Genomic DNA, 23,739 nt, shown 5'->3' on the forward strand with positions numbered 1-23,739 from the left:
TGTCGACGCCGCACTTGTGATGGGGAGAAACGTTTGTGCAGAGTGTCCACAGCAGGTAAATACCCTGAAGCTACTACATATTTAGAATGTTTGAGTATCTGCATAGATTTACAAGTTTGTTCGGCATAGAGAACAGTATGCATTATTAGATACATGGGAGGCTTTTCTATTTTCTAACGGACTTTACAGCCAAGAGCCATGGCCATGTAATATAACACTTCAGATGACTACACGGCTGGCCTCTTTTTTTGTGTGTGTCAAAATGGGAAATTGAAGCTGCAAAGTATTGTAATAAAGAGAGCTTTGGCCTAAGCCTCAATTTCCAACAAACTTATTTGAGAACCTGTTTAGTTGGATAAAACCTGGGGGCCAGATGCCAGAGGAAAAAGGGCATGTTTAATTCAATGGAAAATGAAGAAAAGCGAGAGGCAATGTAGCAGTATCAGTTGAGCTGTGCCTCCATCAAGCTGTACATGATAGTGTGGGCTTTGGCCGGGGAATAGCCTGCATGGCATTTCACTCTCCTCAGATTTGTCTGATGTTGGATTTTGGTCTGACCAGTTCTCTTTTTTCCTCTTTTTCCAGATTGTGAAATCCTACCTATCATGTGAAGGCTTTGGTTGCGGTTTTCCTGGGTGTGCGGGTGTGGGGGTGAGGGACGGAGACCGTGTAACAGAAGACTAATCTTGGTAGCTTCACCCTAGGGGCACTGGCCTCTAAAAATGCTCCTGTAACCCTGGAATCATGGAACCATGACAGTCATCACTTATTCAAACGGCGTGGGTAGACTTCAGAACAAAATTTTGGTTCTTGAACATCCCTTGGCCTGCAAGAGTGTTCCAGAACCTCTGTCTGAGATTCTAGAACCTGGAACCACGCTGGACTTCTTAAAGATTCAAGCATATGGGGTCAAACACATAAAGAGGACTGAAGAGAAGAATGATATCAGAGGGCAAAGCATTCAAAGAAAGTTCCAAACAATGGCCAGAGGAATCGACAGTGATGGAAAAGAACATAGAAAAGATGTAAAAGGATGTCTGAAGTTTGTTAAAGGAGAAGACAAGCGTGAGACAGACATCCTGGGTATGTGTTCATGTAGAGAAAAGAGCGAAATCCTGCACAGAGAGAAAAGGACCAATACCAAGCAGATCTGGCTTATTTTTTCATTATCTCATCAAAGCATCAATGAAGAAAAAAATAGGATGAATTTCCTTGGACTGAGGTGGCATAAAGTGTTGCCCTTCTTAACACTTCTTTTCCTGAGCTTTTATCCTAAACCTGCTTCATCACAGGTAAGAGTGTTTTTAGAAACAGTGTCCAGACTGATGCAGTCTGTTAACTATGCACAGTATTAGACTGACACATTTGTAGGACAACAAGTGTAACAACATTAACAATATTTCTGACATATTTAGGTGTGCCAGTATTTTATAGCTGTGATCGCTTGATTTTTATTGGTTTAGTTATGTTTTTTTTTTAAACCCATAACACATTTTAATATGTTTTTTGGTATAAAACATATTAAAATGTGTCTTTGAAAATTGCATTTTGGGAATTATTATTAAACAAATGAGACTAAACAAAAAACAATAAATAAAAATCTAAGCCCAGAAATGATTTTTATTAACTGTCTTTTATATGATTCCCTTGATATTCATTAGTTGCTGATGCCATTAGGAAACTATATGTTCAAAAATCAGTTTGTCACACTTTCTACTCCTTTTACAGGGGCATTTCCCACGAATGGAGAATATTGCAGCTTTCAAGCCTGTGTCGACCTCGCCGCCTCGGTCCACCTGTGGCGTTCCGGAGCAGAGCAGCTACTGTCAGTCACCTTCCTCACGAGATGAACTGCATTTGTGTTTTCAAGCCATGTGTGTCCAGGAGTGTCCCTATAGATCCTCCACGCCACCTTACGCCCCACTACTGTTAGCTGCACACAGGTAACTGGTTTTATTTGTTCAAGAAGTTATTGCAGTCTTATCTATGACCACTTACTTTTTAAAATATTCCTAAAATATGAATAGCATTTACTTTATTAAAATATAGATTTTTTATTTGACTTGTTTACTTCTATGTAGAATCAGTATCTTTCTTACTAGGAATATATGCATCGGATAAAGTACCAATGGATGTACTGCAATTAAAAGTATTTGATTTTAAAAATCACATTGATTCAACAGAACTCTACAGTTAAAGAAAAGGTATTTATACCTTAATAGATCTCTTACATTCTTGTAAATAAGTTAAGTTTATTGTTAAATCACTATTCACAGACTCGGTTACAAAATGCGGGACAAAACCAAAAAATGATCCAGTCAATAACATTTTCAGAATAAAGCTTGGTTAAACAAAAATGTGTTTAGCCATTTGTTAAAATCAAACCCTTTTAAGGTTTCTGTATTGACACATGTAAACTTAATTCTACCAGGGGCACCTGTGTAACCGAAGACATTGTTGACACTCGTCGTGGGACTCAGACAGAGGCTGGAAGCACAACAAGTTCGGATGGACTTTCTGTTGGACCTGACGGTATACTGTTTCAGCCCAGCGAAGATGGATGTCTGGTCACTCCTCCTTCACAGGCAATAGGACCACGTGGTTCTCTCACCTTGGCAGTGTGGTTAAAACCAAGCTCCACTGGAGAAATGTAAGTTTAATGTTTACAATTTTAGTTATCCAAATACAGTATATTTGCCAGTTGTGTAGTTTAAGTTTTTTGTGCTTCACTTGGACAGATTTAAACATTTGCTGTTGTTTATTAGGAGCTGGAAAAATGTTCAGGATTGATTTAAAAGAAAAAAACAACAAATTTTCTGAGTTACATGTGTTCTCATACTAGAAATTGGCCAATACATTGTTCTATACATTGTCTGTACACATACAGAGAACATGTTTTGATGAAATCTAACATTTGTTAGGCCACAGTGCACAGAGAAGTGTGCAAAATCTCTTAAAAACAAAAGCGTCCTTGCCAAGTGACATTGTTTCCAACATATTGGATTTCAGAGGGTTGCTTTTGGAGGATACACAACTTTTAGTATGTGCTCCACTCTGAACCGACTAATCAGTGTGGCACTTTGACGTAATGGAGGGATTTCTTGAAAGGTAAACTGCATCGGTTGACATTTTGAGTCAACTATCAGATAGCGAGAGTATAATGGCCATGGCCAGAGCTCCTATCCCTCAGAGAAGAAGGCTTACACACAGAAAGAAATGTTTCACTATAGAAAGTTAAATGCAGAAAACATTAATAAATTACAACCTGAAACTAGGAAAGCAATTTTAATGTAAAAAAATCTCTACATCTTTTCTACCAGTTGGATTTACAAATGGTAGGTCATTCTTTTCACTGTTTGTCTGATCATATGAAACTGTGTCATTAAACACTGTTGAGGTTTTGGAGTCCTTGGGTAGGTTTATATGATGCTTACCTTTCTGGCTCCTGTTTCTTTATTTTATAGGTCTAAATATTTAAGAATGAACTAAAAAGCAGTTTTTAATATGTGTTTGATGCAGATCATGTGTGAAGCATAAAAAAGTGTAAATACAGCAGCCAATTAAAGTCATGGTTCCGATTTTTTTCCCCCACAGGGCTACCTTTAAGAAGGTATGACTGTTTCCCAGCTTTACTTGACCTACCAGGAAAATCTTTCTTTTAAGAAATATTTGTTGTGGGAGGTATCTTTAATAGATGATGACATAAAATTGTCTTTGTAAAAACCCTATGAGATTTAATGGTTTATGAAATATTTCTTGCATGAAAACACACACTGATATTATAAGGATATATTTGCGATATATTGTGACACATCCTAACCTCTGAGCAGAATCCTACTTCAAACTTCTCATACATATTGGTTGCATCAGATATTGTATACAATCAAAGTAGCACCTTATGGAGAAGTTTGTGAAAATGAAAACAGTCTGAAACTGATCTCATAAGGAACATGTAATGCCTGTCCAGGTCAGTATCACCATCAGGAAACAGCAAGCTGTCATGTCCTACTTAGTCTGCTTAAGTGTTGGAGAAAGGGAGAGTAAGTGTGCTGGTATGTCCTAGGCCAGCCCAGAGTGGTGCACAGTTACAAAGGCTCAGATCAGCTTTCAATCAAATACACCAGGGTGTAGACGAGACAAATACATGCACAGAAGAGATCTGTTGACTTTTATTGGCGATCATGTCTATTTTTCTAATGGCAATCAATGATGCTCACAAGTAATTTTTTTTCCAAGTCTGAAATAAACATTTTCTTATCAAATCCATAACATCTGATGAACCTCAAAACATTTGTACATCAACATTTATGTTTAATTCATTTGACATTTACTTGCCACCAAAAAAAATGTTTTATCCATAAAACTTTTAAAAATTGTAATTTTGTTTAAAAAGTATTTCTGAATAGAATCATCATTTGAAACTAGTTTTATGACCTTTTTAGATTATGGAACTTTATGTTTTATTTCTGTCACAAATCACTTTTATGGATAATTAGCATTACAGGGCATAAAAAGGTTTCAGGTTTTACTCATTGTATTTACTATCACTCCTTGAGACGTTTTTTCTCCAGAACTTTAAGAATTCGAATATTCAGAAAAATGCTACTTTCAAGCAAGATCTAAAATTATTCAGTCAACTTTTTCATCAATGCAGACTTAATGACAAATGTAGTGTGTTTTTTTCTGATAAGCTGAATTATCTAACTGTGGTTTGATAAATTTAAATGACAGTTTGATCAATTTAAAATTGATAAAGTAATTACAGGTTTACCTTAAAATGAAGTGTAAAATTCAGACACATTACACTAATGGTGGCATACTGTGTTAATGTATTGGCTGCTTTTGCTGTTAGTAAAATTTAAATGGGATTGTCTGATTGTTGCATTTCTCTGTGTGTTTATGAAGTCGTCTGTCTGGGGAGTCAGATGATGGAAAACTCTTGTTGTCTTGGCCTCCCGAACATGACACCTGTATGGCTGAATGCGTCTCAATAGAGTCATCTCTCCCCCTCTCACTCCCTCGCTCACCCTGCCTCTGTTATTTTTGCTCTTGTTGCCCATCATTCTTTTGTTGTACAGATGATCATGGCTGCTATCAAAGAAGCCAGATGAAAGGAGGTCTCTGTCTTCACCTCTGTCCATCGCTCCTCACCCCATTTCTTTGTCTCGTCCTCTCCCTGTGATTTCACATCCCTCCCCTCACTTTAACAATGGACAGAGCTAACCACCTGTTCTTACAACCCATACTGTTTATTACATCAATGCTGTACTCCCAGCAGCAGCTTATGCCATATTTTTTTTATCTTGTTAAAGTATTTTTATTAGGGATGCACAATAACTTTTTTTTAAACCAATACCAATATTCCAAAGACCTACAACATACCTGAAAAAATGAAAAATGTAAGGTTGTGATATTAGAATTATTTATTTACAGTCAGAGTTGTTTTCTCAAATAACACTGATGCCATTTAAACTCTATGCAGATCTTGTGCATGTGCGATTAAAAAAAATAAATCACACATTGACCACCGAACATGTTATTGATGCTATTCGTTACGATATCGGAGCGATAAGAATGACATCATTTCTTGATAAAAGACAGATAATTATCAAACCAATTATTTGTTAACCCTAATTTTTTTATTTAGGTTGTACAGTAACTATTTTTGCTGCTATCTTGGATTGTCCTGCCGGTACAGGACAATCCAAGATAGTAGAAGAAGAAGCTTATGACATTAGCGTTGCTTAACCCTCTTCTTAACCCGCTCCAAAAAACCCAAAATATGTTCAGCATATTTTGGGGTTTGTAATGTCTGTAAGAGGACATAACAAAACTCAAAAATGGGAACAGGAAAGTCTGATCAAAGTTTCTCAATATTTTATTTTATTTTGCTTCATGAGCTCATCAGGTTAAAGAACGTTAGCAGAACCAATAGGAAAAAGATGAAGCAATAACTTGAATTACCCACCCGCACTCACACACACCTAAAATAGAATTATAACGTGGGTTTCCAGCACTGACACGAAAGCTGCTAAAAAAAAATTATCAAGGGAAAGAATATCAAAAAGATGTATTGATCTGTTATGTTGTATACTGTAGGCATCATTTAATAATACATATTGGCAAATTATCCCAAATCAAGCGTAAGACTCAGTTGTACAGGAACATCTCAGTTATAATTCTGGTTCAGCAAGCAGAGTGCAGAATCTTTCCAAGGTAAGAAATCTGTTTACTCCCAATACCAACAGAGCCAGGAACCAGACAAAGAAACAAATAACGGCAAAATAAAATGTGAAACCTAAATATCAAACAAATTCTAATTAATGCCACTATAAAATGATCTGTAAGATTTTAAACTACTGGCTTTGATCTTTGGCAAATACATATTGGTCATTCAGTATTTGGTGCTGAAACTATTTCATCGTGTTCCTTCAGATTTTCAGCTTCTTTTCTCTTCGTGGGTTTTTTTTTAAGATTTTCACATGCATATACAAATCTGGGCATGTGCTCACTGTCGACTGTGAATTTAAAAGCTCTTTTTCTCATGAATCCATCTACAGTATCTGATTTATTGGGTATGCTGCCCTGGGTTCATAAAAGCCATGATTCCCCATAAAATGTCAGTGGAGGTGGTTAATATGACACGTTGTGGTCGTGCATGTCTGTGCACGGTGCAACATCCAAACCCTCACAGTCATGTGTAATATTGATATTCAATGGGAAAATGTCAAAATGATGGGCTCTATGTAGTGGTGCTCAGCTGCCGTGGTTTTGTGTTTTCCAGTTCAGGTCATGTTAATTCTTTTGTATTTATTTCTTCTTCATTGTGTTTTCTTTCTCACAGGATGCTACTGGAGAAGAGCTCAGACAATCGCTTGGTTTTTTCTTTGACCGTGTCAGAGCGGGCTGTAGCCCTCCGATATGGTCAGACCAACGGGCTAACCTCACATACCATAAGCTTCAGAACAGATGGTCGGCTACAGCTGAACAGGTGGACACATATTACTTTGCAGGTAAGAAATTCAATATTAGAGACACTGGATTATTATGTTCATATTTTAAGGTTTAAGTGTAGCCTTCCATGAAGTGTTGTGTTTAACTTGACATGGGTCTTTTTTTATTCAAACTTACTGCACAGACCATAAAAACAAACAATTCAGATAATTTGGCCCTCAGTTTGCAATCATATTTTGGGAAAAGAATAAAAGCTGAACAATTCCCATTATTTTTTCTGTAACCAGCATTTCAGTGAGGGAAAGAATTGGCAAAAATGTCATTCAATACATAGTGCAAGGTGGCGTAGTTGGTAGCACTATTGCCTTGCAGCAAGTAGGGTTAGATTCCCAGTTTTTCTGAATGGACTTTGCATGTTCTCCCTGTGCATTCATGGGTTCTGTCTGGGGACTCCATGTTCCTCCCACAGTCCAAAAACATGACTGTCAGGTTGATTGGCCATTCTCCTTAGGTGTTGGTGTGTGTGTGCATGGTTGTTTGTCCTGCCTGTCTCTGTGTTGCCTTGTGATGGACTGACAACCTGTCCTTGGTGTACCCCGCCCCTCGCCCATCGACCTCTGGAGATAGGCACCAGCACCCCTTAAAACCTCACTAATGGATGGATGGGTCATTGAATAGTGATGCCATAGTTTTTCCTCATATCAGGAATCTTTATCATAGCTTTCACAATTCTATCTTACTTCCTGAGGATTTTGTTTTTGTTAAGGCATTCAATTAATTTAGCTGTTTAGTGTTGCCAAATTGATTCAATAGTTACAGTAATGCAATTACTTTCAAATCAACCAAATTATAATCATTAGATTCGATATCTGCTGAGAGAGAACATCAACTAATAACAATGATGTTGATGTTTGATTTTTAGTCAAAAATAGTGTTTGCATGCATGCCATTGAATTACAAATTATTTGTATGTTTCAAATATTTTCATTTAATCACTTGTTTTTATCTTTTTTTTAAATTTATTTATTTAGTAAACCTAAGTGGTGTATATTAGCTTGAAATGTTGTAAGTTGTTTGAAGTCAGTATTACAAGGCCTTCATGGACAAAAACAGTCTCTCACCAGCTCTCATCACTCTTAAATGGCAGCTAGTGAAGTGGAGAGAGTTTTGAGGCCTAAATGAATCCCTGTGTGTGTTATTCTGGTCTCTGGTGAAGTGGATCATTTTACAGATTTTTCCACTGGACAGTCTCAGTCTTTCATCATCATGAATAACACCAAAGATACTACCCAGAGAAATCATGGTTACCTTGACCAGCCTTATATTTTCAGATGGATAAAATCTGTGTCATCTACTTTTTTGCACTTTATCATTTATAACATACATTGATACATTTTGTGCAAAAGTCTTTGTTGTAATATCTTCTTTCTATTACATAGCCACTAATCACACTATACTATATAATCACTTATAATCTTAATTAAATTGCTACATTTAATAATTAGCCAAGTTTAACTTATTGCTTTATTATTTTTGCAGTCTAACTTAAAAGTGGAATACTTATTTTTATATAACAGGCCCTACATAGGTTTAAAGAAATACTGAGCTCTGTGTGACCATGAACCAGCTCACTTTTGTGATCCGTTTAAAAATTGAGCTGCTGTATGAAATCTCAGCAATTTGCAGCATCATCTCTCAGCAACATCATTTTGCCAGAGCAGAGAATCTAACTTGACACCTTAGTTTACAGTTTGCTGATGGGTGTTGATGGTGGAAAAATGTGGCAGCCCAACCTGTTGTTGGCTAAATGTAGTGTTGCTGATGGCTCACATTGTAGACAGTGCATGTACAGTATGCAGAATCCCTCCCAGGGATAAAGTTGTCATTGTGTGTCTATGCATACCACAATGCTCAATTTGCCAATTCAGACAAGACGTGGAGTGAGGCTTGTGGGCATTTTGCTTGAGGTGCATCATATCTATGCAGCTTTGGGGTGTTTTAATCCGTTGAGCGGTTGTACCTTTCTGTAAATCAGCCTGCCTTTTTGTGTAATGGTATTGTGATGTGATCGGTTTTGACCATTCAGAGAAAATAATAATTATCCTTGACACGCAAACACTATACGCATACTCATGTTCTCACTCATGCATGCACACACACTTATATACCCGCTCTGTCACATAAACACACTGACACAAACTCACCACTCAGTGGTAATTTGTAGCAGTCCGTCAACCACAATGCAGATATTACTCTAAGGAGTAAAGTAGAACCCCTTCCTATTCGCATTTAGGCAAACACACACCTACACACCCCTGCACACACCACTCATCTGTCAGTTTGTACAGATCAAAACACAAAAAAGACAGTCAAAAGGAATACCGATTTCCAAGTGCCAGGAGCATGACACGCACACACCCACGCACCCCCACATGCACACGCACTCAAGGTGCCAGAAGCAAGGTGCTGTAGGGATGCTGGTGCTCCCTAGGTAGTTGTCTTATCTGATTATGGTAACGATGTAGAGAACAACGGAGGAAAACGCAGCCTGAGGGAGGAAGGACTGACAGAGAAAGAAAGATGGGGGAAGTGAGGGAGTAAGCTCAGTGTACTTAAGTGCAGTCATCAGCTAATACAAGTCTAATCTTTTAGTGCATTTTTCTAAAAAAACAAATGTTTGCAGAAGGTTATTCTCCATCTATCTACTCGTACTACTGAACTCCCTTCAGTTCTAAGCATAAACATATTCAAGCTGTTTTTTAAAATAAAGAAATCTTCACTGTACATAAAGTGCTTCCTCTATGTAAGTCTTTTCCTTTTTCCTTTTTTTTACTAATGATCTATCCACAAAACTTAAAAAGCTACATGAGGATAAAGTTTGTGACTTGTTGAAGATGGCATAAATTAGTTGCTAGCTACCAATTAGAGATACCTCATAAGGTGTGAAAGGTTAGGATGACTACATGCATTTTTATAGTCTCTTTGAAGTTTTATTTTGCAACGTCTTTTGAATTTTATTTTTCTTAAACCTTGAGCAAACACATTCAAAGAAGGGTTATTATGTAAAATTTACTTTTTTACCTTTATATAATGTTATAATATTATTTTCTCATCAAAAACATACCTGGAGTGTTTGATTCTTTCATGTATGTTTGAGAAATCCTTGAATCTCCTGTGGCAGCCATTCAGGGGTATCTAAACTCTTGCTCTCACAAAGCACCATCTATTTCCACAAAGCTCCCATTTAGATCTTCAGTCTCCAGATGAAACTCTGAATCACAGTGCATCCCCTCCCCTGTGCCTTCCTAAAACAACTCCTGTAGACTAGCAGTAGCAGCAATTAGCAAACACCTGGTGAAACTGTGTTTCAGCTGAGCTTATCATGCAAACTACTTCTCAGTCAAATGCTTCTAAGAATGGTTGTACATAGCATAAAGGAGTAGCATTGTTGTGATTATGTGTTGAAGGGTAGGGGCTTCGTAAAGAGAGAGAAATCAATTTGAAGACATCAGCCTGAGAAGCCAATTTTTTTAAAGTTATGTTTCATATATACATCGTTTTTATGACAGCTGAAGGCAACAGTTGTACTTTATTGTGCTATAAAGTGGCACTATGTCGTTGGAAAAATACACAACACTGTCCATTTCATGTATTTATTTTTAAGAGTTACAGATTGCCCTCTAAGTTTTTATGTCACTCAAAAATGGAGATGGTTTATTTCATGTAAAATTTCTGAATATTTCCAGCATTTTGCACTACAAAATTTACCAAATTTTAGCATTGAAACTGCTCAACATTTTATATCCATGTCCTGCACTTGAAACATGATTTGGGTGTTAATAAGGTAATAATTTATCTCGAGGTATACAAAAATTCCTTTTAAGTTGTTTTTTTTAAGGTCTGCTGTAAAGTAATTTGATGTAGAGTCTGTATGACTGAATCAGACAGTGAAGAGGACAAGGAGGCTGTGTAAGCTAAAATCTAAATAAGTCAGCAATAGACTGATTCTTAAAACACAAAACTGACATGTCAGTGGTGACAGTTCACACAACAGAGAAACAGATTATTTGATAAAATTATGATTCTCACTTGCGGAAATCCCAGTTTCTTTCCCTGTTTGTGAGCTAAAAGCAAAATATATCTTTTAAAAAAGTTTGCAAAGCTGCTGTTTCTCATTGACTCTGATGTTAACAATATGTGTGTAGCTTGGTTCTAAAAAAGTATTTAGTAGTTTTCAGGGAATATATTCAATTATTTTATTTTGTGATGAAACAAAAAATAAGAGGTTAAATCCCAGATTTCAGTGTTTCCCCCAAATACTCCCAAATTACATTAAGTAGCTATAAGCCAGGACAAGTAATAATGTACCCTAGAATGATTTAAAGAGAAGTCACCAAATACCAAAAACTGTATGTAACCAAATCCTATCTAAAACCAGATAGTTAATAGCAGGAAAATGAAAATGAAAACCCTGTTTTAAAATTACTCACAATGAAGGATAAATGAGGTTTAAATAAAAACTTCCCTCTGGAGGACTAGCTTTATTCCCGGCAGAGTTCTAGGGTGGGGGAGGAGCGCTCCGTCTGTTAGTGCCTGAACAAATCAACATTAATATAAGAGGCAGTGATAGGAACAACCAGTCACACCAGTCACATCACAACCCAAGATGTCAGCATGAATGTTTAACACTTGCATGCCTGCACACCCTTCCCTCCTCTTACTAATGAATGCACAAATACATAAATCATGGATTACATCCATAGGGATTTATTACAACACCAATTTGCAGGCTTTTCAAAAAGCTTGTTTTTAGTATGTCTGTATTTTTTAAGAAGTGGGAGAAACAATCATTAAGTAAAAAAAACATAGCTTTTGGTTAAGGTGGAGAGTGAATTAGTCATTACAAGGTAAAAGTCAGGTGAAGGACATGGATGTGCTCATAATAGACCCAATATTTCTTCTTGTAGAGCATTATTTGTTCCCTACTCTGTGTCATAGTCTCATTGCATTGTTGCAATCACTTTTGAGTCTTGTGGCACATTCTTTTTGTCGTTTTCTTATTTTTTGCTTTTGTCTCTTACTTGTTTTGTACTGTTTTCATTCTTAAACATGCAGAATAAATAATTTCTTTACAATAAACTTAAAGTTATTTGTAAAGTTAGCAATAATGTTTTACCAGAAACTCTTTAAATATTTTTGAGGAAAAACATGAGAAATATTTAAAGGCTCAGCTTTCTCTAATAGCGTACGCTTTAGTTCAGCGTTTTGATGATCCCAAAAACATCCGTGTGAATAAAAGGTTGTGATTAATTGAGTTGTCAGAGCAAATTGGTCATTTGTCCCCAGCAGGGGATTTAATTTGTTTAAATGCAAACTTAAGTGGCAGCATAAAGCTTACGTACAAAGCTTTTGAAAGACATCCTGTTGAAAAGTAGAGCGGAGTTGTCCACTTCATATCTTCTAAATTAGCTGCTCTATATCAGCGATATAAAGCAGCCAGTTTATATCAGTGTTTATGTAATCCTGTGGTATTTCAACCCAATATACCAACAACATCTTAAAAGGTCTGCTTGAAGAAAAAAAAGTAATACGAGTAAATTGCATGCTATTTTACATTCCTAGATGTGATTTCAAATCATATGACCTTCATCAGGTTTTAATATTTTTTAAAAACGTTAAGATAAACTACAATGCATGAATAATTAACCTTGTTTTTTTTATTTATTATACAGAATATATAACAAAATGGGTAGACAATTTAAAGAAAAAACTAAACTCACCCTTTCTACCTCTTGATGTTTTTTGCATATTACATTTGGATGAGTGTATGTGCAGTTATGTGAATGTGTGTGAAGGTGAAGCAAGGTTGTTATGTAGGGGTATAGTGGACACCTCTATGGTAGCCCTCTGCCTGCTGGCATCAGAGGCAAAAGGGCACGACACTGGCATCAATTACATAGTGAGAGACGAATAGACATGCATGTGTTCAAGTCCACTGAAGAATTTTTTGCTCTTATGTTTATGTACTAATCTATATTCATTTCTGTGGCAATTTGCATCTGATCCATCTTAACATGTAGACTGGCATAATCTTGTCTGATTGTTGATGTTAACCCAGAGATGTTGAGATATCTTATTTTCTTACATATGTTATTGTGTCACTCACATGTCTACCCTTCTTGTGCTCTCATATTTTAGCTGAATCTTGTTTTTGTTAACACTAGACATATGACTTCTATTAAAGGGTTACTTTAACACCTTATATATTCTCATCCTTTCTCTATGTTTGTTTTATTTTCTCCTCACCCTTTTTAGCACAAGATAATTTTCTCTCCTTCTGTTTCCCTTTTTCTTGTTACCACATCTATCTTTCATTCTTCCCCTTTCCACTGCCCCCAGTGCATCCACCTTCTTTGTCCTTCCCTCTTTCCCTCTCATTTTCCTCTCACCCGGCTGTCCCTCTCTTCCTCTCCATCTCCCAGGGGACAATTTCCTTTTCTTAAATAAACTGTCATAGCTAGTGTTAAAATATGGGCCTTACATGGGGTAAGCGTGGCAAGGCAAAGGCATAGGGCCCAGGGCTGGTATAAAACATGGATAATATGCTGTGAGAGGTAATTGTATCTTTTAGCACTGAGATGAGTAGAACAAATGTGTCTCCTCTCCATAGACTCTCTCTCTCTCTCTTTATCCTTTCCCACCTCACGTTCCCTTTCTATCTCTTCCTTTACACACTGCAGTTGTGTTAATATGATAGAGAGAATATTGGCTGTACATCAGAGCTGCTAACAGTTCATTGTGGGTTAAGGTGAGTACAGAGGGGTGGGGTACTAGAAAGGCTGGGAGAGGCTTGAAGACAGAATAACAAGAGAGGCAGGGCAATAACAGGATAGAAACAATGTGTCCTGTCTAATGTAGATTCAGTAGGCCAAGATTCAGTATTTGATGTCAGTCTTCTTGCTTATAATTAAGTAGGAGAGCAAAATCTAAAATTATCTCTTTGCTTTATTTATGTATTTGTTTTATTTATTTTTTAATGGGCCATGGGGCCTGGCTGATTCCAGATCTATCCCCCAGCTCTGGAATTAGCTGCTCAACTAACATGCCTTATAGTTTTTGATTTATCATTGAATAATCATACTTTGAATCATGTTTTTTATTGTCCTTAGTGTTGCAATGTGGAGGTCACAATAAAAATCCATCCATCCATGTGTTCTCGTTTACTTATCCAAATTTGAGTTGTGTGAGAAATTGATCCAAGAACCTGTGACGCTCTCCTGCTCCTCCACCACCCTCCAATACAAACTGAAAGCCATGGTTTGAGGACACCAACTGATCCATATTGTGTGCAAAAATATGCAGAAATATTCCTAAACCACACACCCTGTTCTCTGTCTAATGTGGACTGAAATTTGTACCTTACACACAACAAATGTCCATTTCAAGTTAGAGATTGGAAACTGGCTCAAATTTCTGCCAAGGTTATAAACACAGCTCTTGCTTTGCTGGACAAAGGACAATTTATCTAGGAGAACATATATTTCCACAATAGTGGGGGAACTCAGTGTGGTCCATGTTTTTTAAAAACAGGCCATTTCTTTACAGGTGTAATCTGTGAATTATATTTGCTGTAGCAACCCAAGAAAACAACCAGAGCTACCAGTATTTTAGGCCAAACCTCATCCATCTGATAGCTTATTTTAAACTAGTCTTTTTGATTTTTACAGTTGATTTTCAACCTCAGACACAAACAATTCTGAGAAAAAAGACAGCTCTCTTTCATATTTATCTAGAACAGTACTTTGATTTTTTTATTTCCATTTTTCTGTGGCCTATAGCTATGAAGGTAACTTGGAAGAAAGACTATTGTCAACAATATGTACTGAGCCATGGCTTGGCAGGATAAGGAAAATTGAGAAGAGCTTTAGTCAAAATGCCAGTCTACAGATCACTAAAAGCTTTCCACTCACAGTTTCCTGGGGCTTTTAGAATGGCTTAGATGCTTTGCCAGTGGATGAGTTTGCACACCAAAAATCTTTAGGTAACAAACTTAAACAAATTGTGTAGAGAATAGACAAAAACATACACATGAAGACAATCCAGTTTTATTTACATAGCACCATTCATGCAAAGTGTGACTCAGAGTTTTACAAAAATAAGTGAGGTAAAGCAAATAATACAAAAAGAAATGCATAAAATTGCAATTTTAGTCATTTTCTGAAACAATTAATATAAGGCCCATGGAGAGGGCCTTATATTTGCTTTTCAAATATAAGTAAATATAGTTATTTGCTTATAATTATATATTTGAAAAGCAAATATAAGGCCCTCTTTATGGGCTATCTAGATTTTAAAAATAGTTTTGACTAGACCTTCATAATAATCATAAATACATTTTTGTAAATAGAATTATGTTTGTTCATTTTTTTAAAAAGAAATAAGCCTAACACTGTAGGTACTAGACAGGGTTCTTGGAAAGCAGCAGGTTTGTTTCTGTATATATGGGTATATACTGTATATGTATGTATGTGTATATGGGTGCATAATTAATTGGAACAAGCAGCATTAACAAGTTGCAGAAAATTGCAATTTGATTACTATGTTTTACTTAAAATTCTCCTGCAAACTATACTATAGTTGATCATGTAAAGAAATGTTGAAGCCTAGTTATTAGTCCATGGTAATGTTAGTCAGATTCACTAAAACTTATTTTTACAGCACTAATACTTTGTAAAATAGTAAGACTATAGTCACGATATTCTGAATATGCAGACATATGTTTTTTGAGAACACTCTGTGCCATGAAAATGATCTTGGATTTGATCGAACCAGCCTCATTAACTTATGTGTGCCTTGACAGCCATCAGATTCCGCTGCAGCTCAAAAATTCAGTAAAACTTTATTCTTAGGAGCATTTGTGTAATATGCCTTGTGTGTGGGGGCATGTGTATACACAGAGCTATGAGAATGGATTCGTAAACATATCCAAATATGAACTTTTATTACATCCATTCAAGCTGCATCATTTTTATTAAATAATTCTGAACTTTCTTGGACTTAGTGGACACACTTCAGATGAGAATTAACTGCCACCACCATATAGACAATTTCTTTAATAGATTACAGAAAAACTTACCAAATAACATAGAAGTACTGAAATACAAAAAATAAAGAATACTGGACAGAAGAAAAGACAAAAGAAATGGGAGGAAAGTGTTTGTGAAAGCTAACAAAGGAGATTTTCAAAAGGATGCGTGGTGGCTAAGAAAGATGAAGCGTTTCAGGATTCATTTACATCAAGCCTGACAAGTCCCTCACATCTCCCCAAGAGCCACACAGCTCTGGCTCAGAGATTCCTAAAGAGGGCTTCGTCTTCGAGCTCCCTCTCTGTGCTCTGACTTTTCTTTTTCTCCCTCCTGTCTCTTTTCTCTTCCCTTTTTTTCATATTCACTCCCGCACTCTTTCTTGTGCTCTTATGCGCTTGCCAGTCTTCAATCAGCCATCATGAAAGTGTCTGTCAGGGCGTCTTAACTATCCTCTGAGAGGCAGACACTTGTCTGGGCCTGCCTTCATCCCCTAAAGGCGTTTTTTGACTTGGACTTATTTCCCTCCTCACACCTTTTCAACTTCCCTAAAGAGCTGACAACAAGTGAGAGCGACAGGGCAAGATAAACATGAGGGAGAAAGACAAGAACGAAGATGAGAAGAGGAAATAGTGCACTGAGGGGGGAGAGGATATAAAAATGGAGATGAAACATAGAGAGAAAACTCAACAAGTGACAAAAAGTGAAAAAACTCAAAAAACAGTAAGAAGGTGAAGGAAGCAAGTGACCTCATGATGAGGAGAAAGGACAAAGCAAGGTGGACCATTGCAGAAGAGAGGAGGAGATGATGAGGGAGAAGAAGGGGATTCTAGTAAAACAGGCAGAGTCACATTTATCAGTGGGCCCACAGTGTGTTTCTCAAATGCAGGATTTGGAGATTGGAGTAAAGGAAGTGACAGCTTGAACACATTAAAGTTTTCTTTTTGGTTAGAGATGGTAGCAGGGTGTTTGTATGGGTGGTGGGTGTCCCTCTTACAGAAGTATCTTCCCTTTGTCCTGGGTTTGATGTGAAAGGAAGCTGCTCCTGCTTTGACAGTGTTGTCGGCCATGCGGATTTTAATATTCATGGATCCGATCGAGGAGGGACTGAAAAAGAGGAGCGAAGTGGAGAGGAGAATTTTGGTCAAACAGAAAGCTAATTTGCAGCTCATGCAGTAGAGCCTGCGGCTCTTTCTGCTACCTGGGAAATGAGCTGGAAGATTAGCTGGATGTATAATTCCCATGTTGTCACACACACAAGCATAAATATGTACACATAGTGTGCAGAAACCTTTTGAAAAAGTACACACACACTTGATCTTGAGTTGAAGTCCAGTAGTGAATTGTTTCGAGATCTTTTTTCCCATGTTGTTTTTGACAACTCGGTCATCTCAATGAAATATCACAGGAATCTGAAAATAACTCTTTTTAAGAACACTTCTTTTTTATATATATAGTTGATTATATTTTTTATTTACTGTAAAAGACACAAATTTTTGATAATTTTAAAATTTGCTGCTACTTTAAACATTTTAATATATATAAATATATAATCTTACTGTTATCTCCAGATCTATGGCCAACGTGCAAGTCTTTTCTTGGATGGGCTTGAGGAGGACGACACACCATTTGACACAAAACATCTGATTAACACGCTCTCTGACATCAGCGAGTATGGTGCCATGTGGGTGGGAGTTAGCTCCAATGGTAAGAATGTTTGTTATTTGGCTTTCCAATGGACAGGGTTAATTTTACCTTGCATGGTTTAGGATTATGTCCAATAATCACTGGAACATTGTAAACATATTTTTAGTCATTATCTATCACATACACAAAGAGCAACACAGTCAGCCGGAGACATGCAAACATGTCTTCAGTGTGTCCAAAAAGTACACATTTGGCATTTACCAACTGTTTTACATGCAGTCTATATTATCAGTAATTGAATCAAAAAACACTAAATGCTTTTATTTGAGACAGGTAAAAGATTTAGAATCTGTAATCTGCTGCAGAAGGTGGGACCTGATAAAATTTCAGTAAAATAGATTTGATTTGTACAAATTATTTTTTTTTGTAGTAACCCTCAGTAATTCAAATGTGGGGTTAAAAAGATGACAGCTATCTGTATGTTTTAGTTATAAAATAGGTTAATACACTGGGTACCTTCCAAGAAACAGGCAAAGTAATTCTGAGTAGTAAGATAATACTGTTAGAACAGATAAATATGTAATCTCACAGTCACAATCTTATCCAGGCTCTTAACTGTTGCTTGTTTTTGGATTGTAGCTCTAAAGGAGAAAAATACTAAAGAGTTTATCATGTCTGTTAATCTTAATATGGTGTCAATGATTACTTCACCTCTGTTTTCTTTCTTCATCCCCTTTTAACTACATATCTGTGATTGATTCATGGGGCCCGTCAGCCATTTCAGTCAATAGCAGAGAAACTGAGAAAATGATATCCGTTCGACTCTAGAGTGATAAACGAGTGTTTTTGTTCTCGTTTATCAGCCATCGATTCCTAGTTCACAGCAGGTAGCATCTGATCAGCTGAAGATCACATAAGAAAGGTTGATCAATGAGAGTGATTGGCTCGGGGCAGTGCGTGGGTGTGTGTGTGTGAATGTATCCTGTGTGTGTAAGAAAAGGAGGTTGTTGAACCCAGGGGGAGTGCCTGGAATTCTGATCTGAAGATTAATTATGCAAATACTGATCAGCTGTATCGATTAACAACTACGTCTGTTTTCGGTTTTGTGCCCATTTATTGGAATTTCCAAGTACTAGTAGTCGGAAGAGGAGCTTTAAATGTTCATGCTAGTCTTTTGAAGCCACACTGTGTGGAAAACTGTGACATTAGTAGAAAACAGAAATTAGTGATGGCTCAAAATTATCACCTCGTAGAACTGAACAATATATTGAATTGCTGTTGTACTTGTGTCAATGAATGAGCTGTAAAAATCACAAAGGATGCAGTGTTTTGTAGGCTTTTGTATTTCAGTTGGCATGTATTACATTTTGAATGCAAATAATAACCTGGATAATATAATCTTGCATATATACAGTACAGACCAAAAGTTTGGACACACTTTCTCATTGAATTCAATGAGAAAGTGTGTCCAAACTTTTGGTCTGTACTGTATATTGGATCATATTTGCTAAATCAAAGTTAGCTTGTTAAAAAACACAATTTAATGTCGGTAACATGACCTGAAAGCGGTGTATGTCACATATCGAGTGTCCATCTATGCTACCTGAACTGCCACATTTTCTCAGAGTAACAAAAAGCCTCCTTTATGTTACTTCTTCGTCACAGAAACTCATAGGCATACTATGCAATAAATAATCATAAATACATTTACTTACATGCATACATAAATGAATTTTAGTGGCTTAATTGCGAACAACATAAAGCCAAATAGAGAAAGCTGAATACCATAAATTAAAACACATAGAAAGAAGAGACCTACACAGAGAGTAGGGAATTAGGGCTTATACCTTGCATCATCCCAGTAACAATAGGGAGAGTGCTTTTCAGTGGAAGGTATAATCCCATTTCCACACGATAAAGAAATCCTGAGCCAAAGCCTAAGGCTGCACACTTACATCCCACAACACTCGCTCACTCTCCCTGTTTTCCATGCACATGCCACACTGTAAACATTACCCAAAACACACACTCATCCAGTGGTTGGGCAGAGACACCAAAGTCCCTCTCTAGTGTAAATACAGACACACACTTACAAGCTACACACATTCTTTTGCTAAAGCAAGGATAATTTTTGGAATCCACAAGGTAAAGCCACTAACACAGAATGCGCACTTTCACAGACTAAACATGGCAGAGGTACTGTCAGCGCTTAGAGACATCCATCTTCTAAGTCTTACTCAAACTAGAAGGAAGTTGGTTGAACAGAAAAGGGCTTTGTTCCTCTTTGGGCCGGCATCATCGCCATCATCTCTCTGGGTCTCTAATTTTCAGTCCAGCGTTATCACATTTGCATTGTTGTTTGTGGAGAAGAGTTGGAGAGTTGACAGCACTTTTTAGTTTGACTGTGTTTCTGGTTTTCAGTCCAGTATCTCCATGTGCGTCTAGACATTTTGCCATTGTGTTTGAAGTATTCCAGCATATTTAAGCTTGTTAAGAGACTTTGGAAGCTTGCATCTTAGTGTTTGAAATGAATGCAATTTTCTCTGAGCTGTTTTTTATGTTTTTTATTTGTGCTGATAGTTCTGAGAGTATTATACAAAACATAGTTGCACTCCACAGTGTTAGTGTGATACTACTAGTAGTTTTCCCTGTAATTCCTTTCAGTGTTGTTTTTGCATCACATTTTGTAACAGAAAAAATGTTACTCTGTCTTTCTGTTGTATTATATGATATGCAAGTGTGTGTGCAAGTAGTGTTACCTTTTCTCATTATACGTGAAAATGTTTTACAAAACTATAGAAAGAAACAGCATGCTGATCTCTCTATAATAATGGAGCATTATTCACACACCTGACCCTAATAAAAACAATAATTTTGACAACCCTAGAATATTTCTTTGCATCACTTTTTGTGTGAGTAAAACAAATGTTATTAAAGTTAATGTGCTCACCTACTTTACTGACAGTAGCACATTATTTTCACTAAGAACCTTCATGTTATTGATCTGACAATTATTTGAATGAAGAAAGTCTGTGGCCTGTATTTATTCAGACTGAATTACTTAATGTTGTACAGTAGGTCGTCTGTTATTTTCATACCAACATTATAGAAACATTTGTTTTGTCCATATAGAGCTTGGAAGAGTTGATGCTGTTGAAACCTGATGAAGGAATTATCTTGTCTTTTAGGAAAGTCTGACAACATTTTATGGACCTCAGACTGTCTTCAATCTGAAATTTATTACCAGACCAATGAATTTGCCCTCCAAAGCCTTACTGCTCTCTAGTGGAGACAAATGAGTTCTGTGGCAGATTCTGTTTGGCTTTGTGTTGAAATCTTTGCCATAATAGGCAGCTGTTGGCAGCCTCACTTAGTGGGTTTTAAGAAACTGATAAGATAATCTTCTAAACACTGTGAAATCCTCTCGCTTACTGCCTTCAGTGCAAACCCATTAACACCTTCTTTATGTTCTTTTCAACTCTGCTTTCATCTCTCCAGGGTCTAATCAGTTCATTGGGCAGATGCAGGATTTTAGATTTTATCCCGCTACGTTGACCAACAGGTGAGTTGGATAAAGAGATATGCAGTGAACAACTGTTGAGAAAAAGGGGAAAAACACCTTAAAATATTCAAAGGAATTTATCACTTCACTCATCATTGAAATACATTTTATAACAAAAGCAGAGGAGCACCATACAATTATAAAAGAAAAACTGATAAAAGGAAGGAGCCTAGGAGGACTATGTATTTATTTCTAGATCTGTACGTGTTTAAGAATTCAGCAAAAAAAGCCAAATAACATGTGCTCTAAGTTTTTGTCAAATAATGGAGGTTGACGGCCCATTTGTTGGCAGCCCTTTCAGGAAGAGCCAGAGGTGCAATTTCTTTGTTGAATTACAGCTAAAAATTCTGTGAGCAGGACAGAAAGGTAGTCACAAAGGTGAGCAGGCAAATGGTGTGATGTGGGTGATGATGCAGGCAGTTCCAGTGTAGCCACTAGCCAGCTGCCTTTCTTATTAGTCTACCAATTAAGAAAAAGTAGCTCTCAGATTATACCATCCTGGAGCTCTCCTGATTTGGTTGTTTCATGTGTGAATGACCAATACCAAATTAAAGAAATTATTGTTTTTGAGGCTGTGTGACAGATTTAAAGGGTAATGAGTGAGATTTTGTTTGGCTACAATTTTATTCCGTTTCAACACCATATTGGGCAGACTACTGCATTTACTTAAAAATATAACTTATGTACTGTAAAATGTTCATGAATGTAAATCAGTCAAATTCATATCTCTGGTAACCTCGAATAGAATTTATCTTTGTAGTGGTAGTGTATTAAAGTTTTATGAGATGTTTGTTGTGTTAACAGGGAAATAGTCCAGTTGTACTCTGGAGTCCTGCCGAAGCTCCATGTCCAGTCTGAGTGTCGCTGCCCTCCCAGCCACCCCAGAGTTCACCCATTAGTTGAGAGGTGAAGCACCACAATGTCTTGTGTATTGAGACACAAAGTAGTGCTTTCAAAATGATTAAGATAAGCTATATGTTATTAAATACAATTACCAAATTGGAAGACTTAGTCAGTAATTGTGTTTATTACGCAGCTATATTGAACATGTTTTACTGTTTGAACAAATTTTAAAATAAATAAAAAATGCAGTAAATTAGCCAATGACACAAGTAATCTAACCATAATAAAATATATAACTACATTAACATTTGTTAAGCTGAGTAAAAATGTAATTTTTAAGTTTTATTTATTTTTAATATTTTTGTTTTGAAGAAACTTTGTTTCATGTATGCTGTGTTTACAGGTACTGTATACCTAATGCTGTTGAGGACACGACTAATGACAGGGTTTTGAGACTGAACCTCAACGCTCATCCACTTAGTTACGTTAATGACCAGGACATGGGCACCATGTGGCTATCTAAGGTCATGAGTTTACAAGAACTAGATGAAGGAGTCACTATTACAGTGGATTTGGCAAATGGACAATACCAGGTAATGTAACTTCTATACAACAATTTTATGTGATCTGAAACTTTAATACTGTTATTGTCATCTTGACTAGAGACAATCCACAGAAGCACACAGATTGTTTATTAGGTTGTATCATGGTGGGTGATTTAAGTACCAGAGTACAGAGGAAAAGAAATGCAAAAGAAATATATAGATTATTGGATTTAGGAGTTGTTGTGACTGGGAGACTCTTTTTTCCTCTCTGTGATGTGCATACTGCGTATATGTGTGCGTGCAGGATTTTAGAAACTGTCCTCATGTGGCCATTCAACTCAAGTCCCAACATGAAAGACTCTCTGAAGTCAGGAGTATTTGAGTTTTGTATGGGAGTAGGTTATTGCAGCGTTGGTGGCTTAATGCACTCCCTGCTGCGTAACCCAGAGTCCTGGCCCACTGGAGTGGCAGATAAGACTCATGCACACAAACTTGCACATGCATTATATGTGATAGAAACCCACTCCTGTGTGTGTGTAAAGCAACATATTGTAATTAAAAAAAAATTAGGAGCCTAGCAGTAACATAAACTGCCAATGCGTAGAAATTGTGGTTTCTCAAAATGCATACTTTAGAATTAAGTTTCTAATTAATGCAGCTTTATTATTTTTCCATCAACTTCCATTTGCAAATTATGAATATTGTTCCACAGGTGAGTACTTCAGCAAGTCAACTCCATCAGAATTGACTTGGTGACAGATCACCCAAAGGGATGATATAAAACTAAATCACCTTTGAACCAGAAACTCAGATACACTGAATTACAGACATGGAAAAGGTTTGGTGATTGGCAAAGGAGGAGAAGCAGGGGGATCAGAGTCGGGTAGAAATGCAGTCAGAAGACTAAAATATGACAAATATTAAAGAAAATATAAGCCATTCAAAGAAATCACCCAACAAAAAAACAAAACAAAAAGCTGCAACAAAAATAGTGTTGAATATTTGCAACAAAAGGTGTGGTTGAATATGGAAGAAATCTATTGCCTCAATTCGCTTTGTAGGTGCTCTGATTTATCATCCCGATGAACTCGTATCCCTTTCTGTT

At 36.8% G+C, this 23,739-nt stretch overlaps 1 protein-coding gene across 1 annotated transcript in view; it reads left to right on the top strand.

Moving 5' to 3' along the window:
• Positions 1-752: 752 nt before the first annotated feature.
• Positions 753-23,739, top strand: part of ush2a (Usher syndrome 2A (autosomal recessive, mild)) — a 191,874-nt gene continuing 168,887 nt past the window's right edge. Inside the window, 8 exon segments of the mRNA XM_032560862.1 lie at positions 753-1,025; positions 1,729-1,943; positions 2,432-2,650; positions 6,845-7,013; positions 17,609-17,744; positions 21,183-21,246; positions 22,051-22,152; positions 22,493-22,682. Of these exon segments, the coding sequence (XP_032416753.1) occupies positions 753-1,025; positions 1,729-1,943; positions 2,432-2,650; positions 6,845-7,013; positions 17,609-17,744; positions 21,183-21,246; positions 22,051-22,152; positions 22,493-22,682 (1,368 nt within the window).

This window comes from Xiphophorus hellerii, chromosome 4 (genome assembly GCF_003331165.1).
Source record: "Xiphophorus hellerii strain 12219 chromosome 4, Xiphophorus_hellerii-4.1, whole genome shotgun sequence".
NCBI lineage: Eukaryota > Metazoa > Chordata > Actinopteri > Cyprinodontiformes > Poeciliidae > Xiphophorus > Xiphophorus hellerii.